General features: G+C 31.8%; 1 protein-coding gene across 2 annotated transcripts in view; it reads left to right on the top strand.

Moving 5' to 3' along the window:
• Positions 1 to 13,075, top strand: part of LOC124354171 (intraflagellar transport protein 172 homolog) — a 94,539-nt gene extending 81,464 nt beyond the window's left edge. The window contains exons 25-31 of one of the 2 annotated variants that reach the window (XM_046804433.1): positions 638 to 812; positions 2,053 to 2,197; positions 4,027 to 4,231; positions 4,852 to 5,025; positions 6,252 to 6,467; positions 7,296 to 7,520; positions 11,893 to 13,075. In XM_046804433.1, the coding sequence (XP_046660389.1) occupies positions 638 to 812; positions 2,053 to 2,197; positions 4,027 to 4,231; positions 4,852 to 5,025; positions 6,252 to 6,467; positions 7,296 to 7,520; positions 11,893 to 12,168 (1,416 nt within the window). In that variant the 3' untranslated portion in view covers positions 12,169 to 13,075. Of the gene's footprint in view, positions 1 to 637; positions 813 to 2,052; positions 2,198 to 4,026; positions 4,232 to 4,851; positions 5,026 to 6,251; positions 6,468 to 7,295; positions 7,521 to 11,892 lie in introns of those variants that run through there. The other variant, XM_046804434.1, reaches the window with a different exon arrangement.
• Positions 13,076 to 15,594: the final 2,519 nt, after the last annotated feature.

Below are 15,594 nucleotides of genomic sequence, written 5' to 3'. Positions count from 1 at the left end.
AGACGAGTATGTTCAATTAAAATAGCATTTGAGTTTTAGTCTTGTTCTTTAGCAGATTGTGTTACAGTACAGTAAATCAGTAATTTTTATCTTTCATATCCAAACTTGTTTAAAAATTAGATTCAGTTCAATATAATAACGTTATAATTTAAACTGCTGTATAAAACTGACACTCCATTTGCCATTTAACTTCTAATTGGCTGGTTTTTAACAACAGTAACTTTTGCTATTTATAACAGTGCTTATACCTTACGTTTTCTTTGGATGGATCAGCTAACAAATCACAGAAAAACATTAGGCAAAACTTATTTGTTGAGTGTTTTTAGTATCCAAAATGTATTATTCCAGTAGTACTCATCTAGAAATAAATATTGTTTTCAATTCATAAGTACTAAGTTTTTATCAGAATTTGTTAGGCAATAATATTTTGTTTGTAAGACACAATAATTATTTGTAATTCACCACCTTGTCAACATTTAGTTTCCTTTGTGTGTTGTATGTGAAGGCTCATCAATGACAGAAAGTGGGGAGTACAAGACAGCAGTTGACTGTTACCTGAGGGTGAACAACAACAACTGTTGAGGCAGTGGAACTGTTGTTTCCTTTATTAAGTTTCCTATGTGTGTTGTATGTGAAGGCTCATCAATGGCAGCAAAGTGGGGAGTACAAGACAGCAGTTGACTGTTACCTGAGGGTGAACAACAATAACTGTCGAGACAGCGGAACTGTTCTCAAGGCACTCACAGAGGCTGCTCAGATAACGAACAAGTTCTTGGAGGGCGAAGAGGGTTTTGCTGCTGCCAGGACTATTTGTTAGTTATCATGTTCTAAAGCTTTTCTCACCTAGTAAAAACATTCTTTTAAACGTTTAATTTTATAACTAGGTGCAAGTATTCAAATCCTAAATCTACCATTTTGTTTTGAATCTAACAGTGATCAAAATTAATGATAAAAATGAATTTGGTAATCTGGATTGGTGGTTTAAATTTTTTAAGTGGTCTGCTATTATATGGCAGTGTGATACTGCCAATAACTAAAAAAATAAAATTAAAAATTCATGTATGGCAATGTTAAGTGCAGAATTAAGTTATTGAGTAGCTATTACAAAGTTCTCAAATTGTCATATTCTGAGTGGTGAAGGGTGAGGAATGAAACAAAAAAATGAAATCTTGCCTTATACCAATCAGAATCAGTATCTGCATTTGTATTAGTAAATAGTCCAAAGATCAGAATGGTTACCAATTGCTTTACGTGGAATTCAAAATATGGATATTTTGATCTGAACAATAATAAATTGTTTCGGTAAATTGCCGAAATCTAGTTTGAATAATTTCTTGATGGAGGTCAGTGACATGCTAAGATAGCTTCAGATTCTTTCTCATTTTGTTCAAAACATTTCCTCCAATTATAAAGTATTAAAGACAGCCCATTATAAGCTTAAAAAAATTACTTCCACCCTATAATTAATTGGTTTTACGTGTGAAAGTCGTATTTGGCTTTTTAAACTTATTCACTCATTCCCTTGGGCTAATTGCGAGTTTGTTACAAAACATAAGAAAAGAGAGGTGGATATTGCTATAAATAGTGTAAAAGTTCACTTCTGACTGGTTTATATTGTAGTAAACATAAACTGGGTACAATAAAAACATATATTATCATTTACAAGTGTATAACCCAAAGTAATCCAGAGGTTCTGAAGTTCTGGGTAAATGAAATATCTTGGTCAACAGTTCTAGTTCATAGTATGGAATTGGACTGGTTGAGGGTCCCTCAGTACCAGAAGCTATTAGCAAGCCCATAGCGATACCGTCCTTGCAAATGGCTCTCCAATATACTCAAGCGTTGGTGAAAGTGAAATAGTCACTTATAGTCATTGTTCCAGTATATCAATAACACAAAGTTAAGTACATTACTCAAGCAATACAAACATACCTTTATTCGAATCTCTATCACTCAAAATCATGTCATAGTTTAATTAGTTTTTCAGAAAACATACAAAAGATTTTTGGAATTGAACACAATGAAGGTTTTCACTGCCTCTGTGTTGTACAGGCCCGAGACTAATAGAGATGAAACAACACAGTTTGGCAGCTCAAACATATCTGGCTGTTGATCTCACCAAGGAGGCCATTGATACCTTCATCTCTGCTGAAGAGTGGGGCAAAGCAAAGAAAGTTGCTAGGGAATTTGAGCCAGGGTAATTATTTGTTTTCAAATGTGCATTAATCATAGTGGTTTATATTTTTATTAAGAACATATGCTTTTGATTGCTAGAAATAATAGCAAATAGAGTAGACATGATTGGATATTTTACTTATGTTATTCAACTGAGTTGGTATATCAGGTACACTTTTAATGTATTGGTCGTTTTTTTATATGTTTGGTTCACTCCCACACTGCAACAAGTGTGTGCACCACCTTACAGGGGATTGGACACATGGGAGAGCTATAAGCATTTTAACCATTAGAGCACCTACTAATTATTTGTTGTGACTGAAGGTGTATCCTGAGAGTATATACAGATCGCTTACAGTGTACAATGGGTTAAGCTGGTTTGAAAATTCACCACAAATGTTTAATGTTTGTTGATTTGTTTGTCTTAATCACATGAAGATAAATGTGTATTGTTTTAAATACTACTAACATGTTTGTAATGTTGCATTAAAATGTTGTTCTAAATTGACAACAATACATTAAATGAATAACATACAAGGTAATTTGAAAATAATATTTGACTATGATATCAGAACTGGTCTGCTGAATTGGCTTATATTTTTTAAATAGTACCAACCAGTGTGGGTGGTACTACATTAAAAATATTATCCACCATAATTCTGTTTTTTCAGTTTAGACTCAGTGAAATATTTACCATAATAAGTAGCAGTGCCAAACTTTCTTACATACTTGATTGTGGTTTGCAGTTTGTAAGTATTTATATGTTTAATTTTATGTAGATTTTCAGAGAATCTTGCAAAGTTAGTAATGAATATTATTGGATCACAAAGAGCGTTCCTTGTGATTTACTCTAAATTAAAAATAAATCTGTTTTATAACTTAATTAACATAATATAATTTTTATACAAATGTGGTTTATACCATCTTAAATATTTAATGATATAAATAAACATAAAAATGTAATTAAAATTAACAGAGCATTAAAAAAAATAGAAACTGCTTGGTTTAACCAAACATGTTTTTGGTTGAAAATCATAATTTTCTTAATAACTAATCATTAACCAAAAAATTGGAAGATTCTTTGATGTTGAAGCTGAAAATATCAGCAGGATTTACCACCTGGATACGCAACATGAAAGAGTCTGTATCATGTCTCACAGTCTGTATCATGTTATTTTACCTAAAATTATATCTTTTATACTTTTTGAGAGAGTTACATATATGCAATTTGTGACATTTTAAGTGGGAGACTATAAATAGTATATAGTATACTAAAAATAAATTTGAGCCATTTGTCAGTAAAATGTTGGTTAATTAACTGGAAAGACATGTATGTATTTTGTATAAAATTTTTGAATACATTTGGGAATTTTTTGTGATTTTTGGGGGAAGAGGGAGTTCCAAAATGACTGTTTCTTTATAACACCCTATTTTTTTTTATAAATTATAAATTTACCTTCTCATAATCCTTGGCTCCATTAAAACCAAAATCAAATGTAAGATGTTGTCACAAGTTACATGTTTTTAGACATAATACTCCATCACAGATTACAACATAAAATTTAAAATCATGTAACAACAACAAACAAACACTCAGTTGAAAATGACTTACTAAAACTTTGTCGGGCTATCTGCATAAACAAGGCACATAACAACCGCAACAAGAACAGTTAGACAACAGGTTACATAATCCTTACCCCTGAATTGCAATGACTTTGTATAGACTATAGAGCATATAGACTAAGCTATAGAGCATAATCTGTAATTGTGCTTAATGATAATAAAAACATCTTGACTTTTGCAAACAAAATTTTATTTAAAATTCTAAGACTAAAATAGTATTTGCTGCAGGCTAGAGGTATATGTGGAGGAGAGGTACAAGGAGTCACTACGGCGACAGGGGCGGGCTGACCAGTTGGCTGATGTGGACATCATCTCTGCCCTGGATCTGTTGTGTGAACAAGGACAGTGGGCCAAGTGTCTGGAGACAGCCAAGCCACATGGACCACAGGTTCTGCACAAGTATGTCGCTCTCTATGCCACTCAACTGATCAAGGTGGGACAGCATTACCAGAGCGTTATTATTATAAAAATCAGAGAAATAAGGTGGAAATAAAATAAGGAGGAAATTGTTGCTTCTTTAATAGAGAAATTAGTAGCAAATAATAGTGAATATGATACATTGCAGTCATTTCCGTAGTAACACTGAGGCCATTGATGGTGAACTGTTGACTGACCCAAACCTAGAACATGTGTTTTTATATAATTTATGTTTATATACTCAACACTCTGTGGCTGTAGTTTTCAACTGATTCTGTTCAAATTTTTAAACCACCTTTCGTCCTGAATCATCTTCAAAACATATAAATTAGTGAATCATCTAAACGGCAAAACCTGAATATATTAATAGGCTTTTTGTGGGACTAATTTCCAAATATTAAAGAATGTAATTTTGTTTAAGCAACTTGTTTTTCATTCAAAAATTAAAATTTACACATTCTATAAGCCCTTAAACATGTGTCAGCTTAGACAGTTTATCTTCTCTCTCAATAAAATTGAATTTAAGCTCCTAAAAGGAGATTTTTAGGAGCTGCTTCTGTCTTGGTTGAATTTAACCTGTCAAATTTTTCACATACATGTTCATCAGGCAAAATTAATTTTTGTTGGCTGATGCAGGAAGGAAACACGATGAAAGCACTGAATCTGTACTCGCAAATGGGGTCTCCAGCTTTACCTCAGAACTACAACATCTACCGCCGGATCAGTATGGATATCATAGCCTCGCCAGATCTGTCCGGAACAGATGCCTACAGCACTTGGGCTCGCCTTCGCAACATGCTGTATAAACTGGTAAAACACTGAGTAAAGTGAATACCCAGTATATTTCAATTTTGGAGTCTTCCTCCTTGATATCACTTGAAAACTCTAAAATTGGTTTTTTTGTAGTGTTTTGTAACTAAATTTATCTTATATAATTTTGTCTCTTTATAACAAAATAAAAATAAAAAAAGACACTTGTGAAGGAGTTCTTGTGTTACTCAAAATCGTTTTTGAGTTCTAGACATACATGAAATGCAGAGCATCATTTTAGTTAGCTATCTCAAAGAAAATTTCAATCATAACTAGAGTTTTTAGGCCATATTTATTTAAGTGCACACAGTGTAGAGCTATGTGTAAAATTTAGAAATTGTGAAAAATATCTTTATTCCATATTATCAATTATAAAACTATCAACTTTAAAATGTATAAATTAGCCGATTTTAAGTGTCATAAAGCAGAAGAAAAGTTTAATGTACCAGCAAATGCCAGTTATGAATTTTGAACCAGTGACAGACCTCACCGGGAGATGTGAGTATGTCGAATGCTCACATGTAAGCTTGCAGTGAATGTGAGGCACTGAAAACAACATAGACATTACATACCTGTAGAATCCACAAAGATATTTTTGGGTTCTTTGAAGTACATACAATCTTTAGTTGGCTGTTGGCTCTGCAGTCTTCTTTCTCCTTTTTCTCAAGCTATCATAAAAAATAAGTGACACTTGTAATGTATATAATGATCTAGTGACTTTGGAAAGTGATTTTGTTTTGTGCACCTTAAAAAATGTAAATTAGATTTTAAGTGTGTTAGCACGACATAAGATTTTAATGAAGAGATGAAAAGAATGCAGTTCATAAAAGTTTTTAAACAAGCCTATTCTAGAATTAGGTTCATCATGATGGTGATAGAAAAATGCATTACTGATTAATTTACCAAGCATACTAAGGAGATTAGGAAAGGCATGGAAGAATTTAGTTTGTTGCATAAATACCTTCTTTGGTAAAAATAATAATTATAAGGATCAGATTTTTGAATTAATAAATGAAGTTGTTGGTTTTGGAATACAACACTCTTATATGGTTACAGGGAACATATAAGTTGTAAAGTGATTTGTTTTCATATCAGACTAATGTTAAGGAAAGAAGAGTAAAGTGTTGTATACTTTGTACTAATTCTGTATTGTGTTTGTATACTGTCTGGTTTTTTAATATATTGTAGTTAAGAAATTTATAATTTAGTTTTGTGAATATGTGCAGACTGAAGGCATGACGAGTGGCTCAGATGCGGGAAGTGCCACTCACTACGAATTTCGCATATTGCTTCTAATCGCTCATTACTGTGCACTCCGTGTTGTATTGGCTAGCATCAAGGGTATGGCAGGATTGGCGGCGAATATCAGCTGTGCTCTGCTGCGCCACTCGGATGTTATTCCAGCTGACAAGGCATTTTATGAGGCCGGCATGCATACGCGGGTTGGTATCACAAACATTATACTGCACCAACAATATGTTAATTATGTTTCATAAAAATACAATAAATGATAAAGAGTTGAAGCCTCTCATTGAACTATCTGAAATATATTTATGTGACAAAAACCTAACAAGGAGCATAAATTGTTGATATAACTAACACATATTCTAGTGTTGAGTTCAGCTATTTCACCTTACATTGGATGTTACATACACAGTTTGGCCTTGTTATAAAATATTTTTAAGTGAAATATTATGTCTTGATATATGTCTAAATTCTTAATATTTGTTATAATAAACTTCTTTATTATAATTTTGAATTGGACAATAATTGATGTAGTCTAAATACAGTACTTCTCATAACTAAACTATTAGTTAAAATACAACACTCAATATTGATTGAGATAATATTAATTGTATAAGATCCAAAAATGTTTTAAATGAACTGAAATTCATTTGAAAGCATCTTGTGACCAGATACGTTCTGAGTTTATTCAATCTTGTGTGCATGAATCATTAAATATTTATATTACTAAATAAATATCTCCTCTCAGATCAAGTAATTCAGGAACCTGCTGTGAATAATATTTGTTTGGGCATTTTCCTAATCCAACAGGATCTGGTCCTGTTAGTCGGGATGGAAAGTCTGTCGTGAATTTATTCTAATTTTCAAATTTTGTTGATTTGTTTTGTGTTGTTTGGATTCTTGTCCAGTGTCAAGTGATTTGTTTTTCATCCCAAATAGATGTCGAGCAAAGAATAGAGAAGTGCTGGCATGAGTGACTGTAATGATAACAATGTCAATAGTTATGATTAAAAATGATGATGCAGGAGGTGGGCCGTGACAGCGAGGCATTTGTGTTCCTCAATCACTACCTTGACATCGTGGAGGCTATAGAGGATGGCAGTTTGGATTCCTTGGATTACTCAGACTTTGGCAACACAGACTTTCCACAGGAGATACCCCTGCCTGCTGCAGCCTACCTGGCACCATCTGAACATGAACAGGTCAAGGAGTGGGTACTGGCTGTCTCCATGGACCAGAGTGTAGAGCAGGTAATCTCACCATTTTATCCCTTAAAAGGTCTTCATTACATATGAATTCTACAATACACATCCTGACTTACTATTAACACCTTCTGAAAATCCTAAACATTGCGTACCTAAATCACTGACATATTATTATTGATTACTCATAAAAAATTATGTCGATGTTGCTAAATTGTCATCAGAAGACGTCCAGGCATCAATTATGGTCAAACTCAGTGATGTAATTTCCAGTACGTTAAATAATATAGTCTGCACAATGGAAGCTGTCTTCGTTGAGACAGTTGAGTTAGTTCACGCATAATGTAAATGAAAATACCATTTATAACTATTTGGACAGAAAAGGAGCAAAAATCTGTTTATGCCATCTGAGTGTTTTGTGTTCACAAGGGTAGTATGTGAATGTGAATGTTGAGTTGAACTCCAGTTCATCTTCCTCTTACGAGCCGCATCTGAAATCTGATGCTGTTGCAGACTTGTCTCCTGAAATCTGGAGTCATGTTCATATGAAGTGATCCAAAGATAGTCTGCGACGAAGAACGAAGAAGCTCAATACAAACCCCCGCATTGTTTCAACATCAGACACCCAGACTACAAAAAGTGGTACAATCTAGGTAAAGAGGTATTCTCATTGTCTCATCAGGTGCACATTTTCAGATGCTGCACATATGAGGAAGGTGAACTGGAGCTAAACATAACATTCCCATTGAATCAGCCCTTCTTGCAGAAGTCTTGGTTGCTCCACTGTGCTTTGGGATTGTGTCAGTCAACATCGTAGTGCATTCAGTCACCTGATGGGACAATGAGAATACCTCTTCACCTAGATTGCACCATTTTAGTAATTTATATGTAGATAAAGAATATGAATGCTGTATTGTTTCTTGCCAAGCTTTTCATTTTTTGTGTTCTGTTTGGGTTGTATAGAATACCAAGATTATTTTATGATGGTCCCTTTTTAGATAAACTTGATATTATTTTAATGATTTTAACTGAAACTATGAGCACTGTATTTTGGTAGGTCAGTTAATATAAATGTATTGCAATGTTCTAAAAGTCATAATAGATTATGTAATATTTTAAGACAGCATAATATGCAATATCTAGTGAATTTTTCAACTGGAGTTAGTCAGAATTGTTACAGTGCATTTGATAATATTATTACTAATCTACCAGGGAAGCCATTAATAATTGAAGGTATGATAACTTAGCTCTCCGATCGTGATGCTTAACTTCTAAAAATTGAAATATGCAGTAAAAAAAGGCAATATGCAAGACTTTAACTCATATACACAGAAAGTTTTCTAGTACAAATTGTTAAATCTTTAAAAATAGGATAAGCAATGAATCAGGGTAGGAGGTGTACAACGCAACAGTAAGTACTAAATACAATGTTTTATCTTATAAAATCAATATGTACTATTTTGATATAAGTTTTCCATTGGTCAACACTACAGTAAATTTAAGTAAAGACTATAATGGCAAAATTATGACCTTAAAAAAGAAAAAAGCAAATTATAAACTCAAGTCACACCATCAGATTAACAAAAGATTCAACATAAAATAAGCTATTAAAAGAGATTAAATAATTACAGTAAAATATTAAACTCAACAAAAACGTTTATATTGAAAATAAAATTATAAATTCTGAAAACATTTGTAAATCTACATGGAAAATAAAAAATAATTATATAAAAAAATCCGAATTTTAATGAGAAATTTAAGTTGGTTTTTGAAGGTCATAAATACATTGAACCAGAGAATATTTGTGAAATTTATAATAATTATATTTTTGACATTGTTGATAAAGAAGTAATACCAAACTTGTCAACAAGCATGACAGGTAATGTTAGTTATTCTAATAGTTTTAATAGTAAAAAATTCTACACTAACCTAGTAATCGAGGAGGAATTAAACTAAGTTATAATGCCATTCCCAACAAATATTCCAGCAGCTTATGATAAAATTCCAATGCTATTTGTCAAGGAAGCTAAAAGTTACGTCATTTAGCCCATGGCACATATAATAAATTCTTCTTTTGTATCTAGAATCTTTTCAGAAAAATTATAAATCTAAAAAATGTTAACTAATAATTACCGACCTTTTTCAATCTTACCAACTTTTTCTAAAATTTTTGAATGTGTTTTATTAGTTTATTTTCTGGAGGCAAATAATATATTTTACAAAGGACAGTACGAATTTAGAGCTGGCAAACCTGTTATAACCGATAGGACATTTCATTGAGACCTTATTAGTCAACATTGATAAAGGGAACAATGCTCTAGGTATTTTTATGGATCTTACTTAAGCATTTGATAGTGTATCACATGAAATATTTGTAGAAAATTTGAAGAATATTGGTATTAAAAATGTTACATTAAATTGGCTTGCTTCTTATATTTCAAAGAGACCACAATACGTTGACTTGCCATTTGTGAGTTCATTAAATTTAATTACACATACAACATCTTTACAAATAACAAGGCATGGAGGGCCACAGCGCTCCATTCTAGGACCTATCCTTTTCTTGGTTTATTTGTTGGGTTTATCAAATGTTTTGACAGATGATCAGTGCAAGCTGTGTTTATATGCAGAAGACTGTAATTTAATACTTACTGATAAAAACTCGACTGGAAAAGAAATTGTAGCTAAAACGAAGGTCAGGAATATCAATAATATTATTTTGTAATAAAGATTTATTACTAAAATGTAACAAAACAAATTTAATTTCTTTTTGTACTAAAAAAACACAACAAATCATGCCAAATAATGACCATGTAAAAACTTCTTAGTTAGCAAAAACCAAATTTCTAGGATCACTTTTGGATGAGAACCTAACTTGGGATGAGCACATTTTAGTTTTGCAAAAAATCTCGTTCAGATCATTTTAGCTCAAATACATGTCTAAATATTGCTCAATAAAAATTCAGAAACCCATTTACTATACCCACATACATTCTCATATAACCTTTGGTGTAGCATTGTATGGGATCACTAGTAATAAAGAGCAAGATTATATAAGTTAGCTATTTGAACTGTTATATGGTCAGGGTGTGTTAGTCCATGAGAGTAAGATTTAATAATATAGCCATTCGAACTGATGTGTATGGTCAGGATACATATCTATGAAAGCAAGATTAGAGAAGGAGAAAAATTTAGATATAAGGCAATGAGGGTTGTTTTGAGAGAAAAATCTAGATCTGGCGTGTCCACATGTATTCAACTTTCAGTGATAAAAAAATAACTTATGAATGGATAAGCAAAGTATTGGTATCCCCGAAAAGAAGAGAAATGGGTAGAAATCAAGAGATTATAAGTATTAATGTATATTTTGATGAACACAGTAAATAACAGAAAACAATTAAGAACACAGTAAATAAAAATATATTTTCTGAAATTGCATGAGCTTAGGGTACCAAAACCGATCTTTGATTGGTTGGTTCACTCTACAAAGAAGAATGGAACCACCAATATGAACACTAAAAAGATAATTTACTTTTCTTTCTATTGCTACAGACAATATACCACAAAAGTTTTAAGTAACAATTTCATTACAGTTAAAAAAAACCCAAATGAATCAATTATCTGCTGTGAAATATTAATTGTATATAGTAAAAGGTATGTACAATTAGGAACGATTCAGTAGCTTTATAAATAAGGAACTATGGATAGGATGGTGTAGCCTTTTTTTTTTCTTGCTGGCTACCCGAGAAGATAGATTTTTCTATTGTTTTAGCAAGGTATAAATTTAGTTAAAGTTGTTTTAAAACAGTATAATATAAAATCAATATTAGTATTTACTAGAGAAGACATGAATTGTATTTGGTAAATACGATTTAAAGTATATTAACTCATAGAAAATCAGTTTTGGGGCTTAATGTCCAGGGAAAACAACAAGGGATGATCTTGTAAAGATTTTGATATCCAAGGAGCCAGGAAAAACAATTCGACGTAGATGTGAGGCTCTATTAAATAGTGGAATTTTAACTAAGTAGCACATGTTATAGGGAACAATTTAGTTTACGTATTGTAAAGTTAAAAATGGGTTATATTATTCTCAAAAAAATTGTCAAAGTTAATTATTCTATTTTACACATATGTTTTTTTCTGTAAACAATGTCAAACTGATGATGCCTTAACCGGCAAAAGCGCTTTTTTAATAAATTTTATGTGGAAGTATATAAAAAATGTCTTTTCCATTAAAACCTACTTACTTCCACCAAGGATACAAAGCAGAAAGTTACATCCCACTGTCATTGAAATACCTGGCTATGGTTCTATGGCACATCCAGATATAGAAACATTAGTACCTAAAGGGTTAACTCGTAATTTTTAATCTAATTGGATGAAATAGTGAAATGTTAATAATAGGTAATTGTTGTAGGTGCTACCAGTGGATGGAAGAGGATTGTACCCATCAGCTCTGATTGGCCCAGACTCTGCAGCCACCCCTCTCTCACCATGCATTGTCTCTGGCTATCCAGTCTTTGGTGTGCCGTCACAGGCCGTCGCTTTCAAGCGTCCTGGATGTGTCGCCAACCGCGATGACTGGAACCAGCTCACCATGGCTGCCAAGCTGGCCCCTACTAACACCGACCTCCAGGATGTCCTCGGCTTCATCTCCGAGTGGTGTGGAGCTTTGCCTAATTTCTCATTTTGAAGAAATGTTCAAAGATTTATACTTTTATTTTTTATAAAATAACTGTTTCATGTATGGTTTTGATTAAAAATATGTTTACATATTCTTCTTTGTATCAATTAAAAAGCTGTAGAAACTGTGGATACTGATATAATCTATATTATAGTACAACTACTGTTACTACGAAGATATAAAATTAATAGTCTTTATAATAATTTGTGGTAATATTAGTAGTTTATAACTCAATCCCCTTTAGTGTCTTATAGGCTCATCATATCTGATGGGGTCTAGTTATACAAAGCTAATATTACCAAGAATGATCATAAAAAAATAACTATACTTCTGTGTGGATGATGTTATACACTACTATTTATATATGCTATATATATATATATATATATATATATATATATATATATATATATATATATACATATATATATTATTTATTTATCTTTCTACACAAACAGTTAACTCTCAATTATCTGTAGCATTTACTGATGCAGTTACTATGGGTGAAAGAACTTCACAAATAATTGCCAATAGTAGATATGAAGCAGAAGATAATGTCTAAACATAGCTAATTCCTGGAGTTTATCGGTTATTATTGCAATGAAAGAAATAATAATATCTTAGTATTAATTTAATTAAATATTATTAATTTACAAATAATCACAAATTTATATTCACATAGAGTTATTAATTCACGATTGTGTTTTAATAAATGAAAACTACATTATGTTCATAAACAGTACTTTCAAGATTTTTGTTGTTTAAAAACCTGGTTAACCACTTTTACTTCATGTTAAAGTACTTTTTATTATATCTATGATTGAAGTTACTTTAACAACATGTTGTCATAAAACAATGCTTCAGTCATTTTCTGCGAGCTATATGAATAAATTTGTCAATGTAATCCTGTGCTGTATCATGACTCACTTCTTTTTTCTGATCTTCCTATATCTTACTTTCCTCTGAAATGAAAATAACACTAGATGATCTAACAGAACCTCATCGCACTGAAACCTGATCAGTTGTATCTAAGTTTTCTCGAGCCACAAATGTTAGGCCTATAAAGTACTGAACAGTATTGAAGTTAATTCTATTATTTCTTATCACTCTTAATAAGTTAAAGTACTTAGGAAATGTATTAGATCACTTTAATATTTATGAGGTACTCTCATTTATTATTTTTACTTTTTGTGTATTTAAAACAGTATACACATGTAACAATTTTTACTGTGAACGCCACAGATAATCCGCAAAGTGAAATAATGGTGTAAGATAGGGGAGGGGAGGGATGAGATATTGATCCAACTTGTCTTAAATGCAGCAGTTATATAATGTTAAATTAGTTCTATCTAATTAATAGAGATTTCGTTGCATTAAGATTTATTCTATTCTACCTGGTATGGTGTGCTCCTCAATCAGGCTCATCTTCCCCCCAAAGTCAAATCCTAGTTACACCACTGAAATAGTTCAATCACCTGTAGATAATCAAGAAAAATTTTTATTTTTTACTACATTATGGCGAGTTTGCAAAACGGTTTTCACTATACATTACAATATTGTTTATATTGTAGTTGATTTTAAATAAAAATCATGTTGGAAGTACAGATGGCGTCGCGTTGAAAGGAGAACATCTTCAAGCAATGTTAGTCATTCTTCTTGAAGAAACTATAAGTTAAGCACTCTAGAAAAATAAACGGTTTAGTCAGCTGATCATGAGTAATACCACAACATACATTAATGCTAAAACGCTGTTTAAAGTTATGTTCAATTGTTGCAAAGGGTTTACTTCTGCCCATGAAATTTGATTCGTAAATTATTGTTGCCAATCACGAGTGAACTGTGACACATTGGTAAATGAAGTATACTTAAAGAGTCGATGATGAATGTTTAACCAAATTCTGGACTCCAAGCAATGGGCATTTTCTCCTGCATGTAAATACTGAATTTTTTGTTTATGATAAGTATAGAGCTTGTTATTATTGTGTTCTCCATACTTTACTTTGCATAATCCTCAACTGTTTAGAAACACATCTTGTATTAATACCTGGACTATGTTCAAAAGCAGCAATATGTTTTCATCTAGAATAACACCATGTTGGTAAGAGCGGTCATACTGGAACTTTGTGCTAGGAAGTGATCCTGTTTCCTGTAATGTAAGAAATTTAGCACTAATTGTTCTAGCATTTGGAATTCTGCAGTAAGGATAATGTAATATGTATTGTTCGACAGTAGTCGTAGCAATGCCTTCACATATGCCATAAAAAATACCATATCAGCGTATTTTCACTTGTAAATAAGTGTGGCATTACTACTCCAATACTTTAATAATTAATATGGCCAAAACAATACTTATACAGACTGAAATTCAATTACTAGGAACAGAACAATACGCACATAAACTGTAACTCAGTTGTTAGCTCTCAAAATTATTTGAGTACTACAATCCAAACCATATCATTGTTGAACAGCTGTTTATTGTATTGCCTACTTATAAAATAAAAATTTCCCAGAAAACATCATTTTGTGTTTTTAAATCAAATTAAATTAAGCCGTACAGTATGTAAAGAGCGCCTGAATGTATTACTAAAATCAATCTACTCTATAAAATAATTTTTCATTTAAGATTTGTAATTTACAATTTCGTAGAAGAAATTTAATTTGCGTAAGACAAAGTTATTGTCATTCAAATGTAAAATGCATGTTGTACTGTTATGAATAGAAATTCATTTAATCAAACATCTTTTTGCTTTCTGTGTACTTTATTTACACTATTTTATTCAGAATAAGATTTTCTACAAGTTTAGTTTAAAATTTTTATCTGTTTCTTAATGAAATAACAAAGTTATTATTGCCCAAAAATGAAAAAATGTTTTTTAACTCCATTTTTGCATTTTACAATGGTTTTCTCAGAAACTACTTAACTTCCAGTTCTGGGATCTGTTTTATTAAATGAACAGGTCATAAACCATAAGAAACTATTTAATTCGTCCTTTAATCTACCTTACCCTAATTTCAGAAAGACCTAGTTTTACATGGTGAGCTGAAATCTGGGTGAAATCTTTCGCTAGCTGTAACTCGCTAACATTAAGCATTTCCGGACCCATGTTTCCATAAACCTTTTCATTACTTTTACATGTGTAATGTGATCCAACAGTTTCTGCATATCTCCATGAATAACCCTGTGTAGAACACATAAAAAAGTTAATTAAATATCACTGGTTATAAAGCTTTGTAGCTGCTATGGGTGTCGTCTTAGAATTTTTAATGTGTTATGTTTATTTCAGGTTCAAATTCTAGTCAAAGCCTGTCTACCAAAACAGGACAGGAGTGCTGGAGGGTTGACATTGATTCTTTGCTCATCAAAATAAATTGCAAGCACATTCTGTTACTAATATGCAGATGCTTTGTGAACAAAAGTTTAATAGTTTTGTCACA

The sequence above is a fragment of the Homalodisca vitripennis genome, chromosome 2, assembly GCF_021130785.1.
Source record: "Homalodisca vitripennis isolate AUS2020 chromosome 2, UT_GWSS_2.1, whole genome shotgun sequence".
Taxonomy (NCBI): Eukaryota; Metazoa; Arthropoda; class Insecta; order Hemiptera; family Cicadellidae; genus Homalodisca; species Homalodisca vitripennis.
Note: the sequence above shows the minus strand (reverse complement) of the source record. Positions and strands in the feature narration are given on the sequence as shown.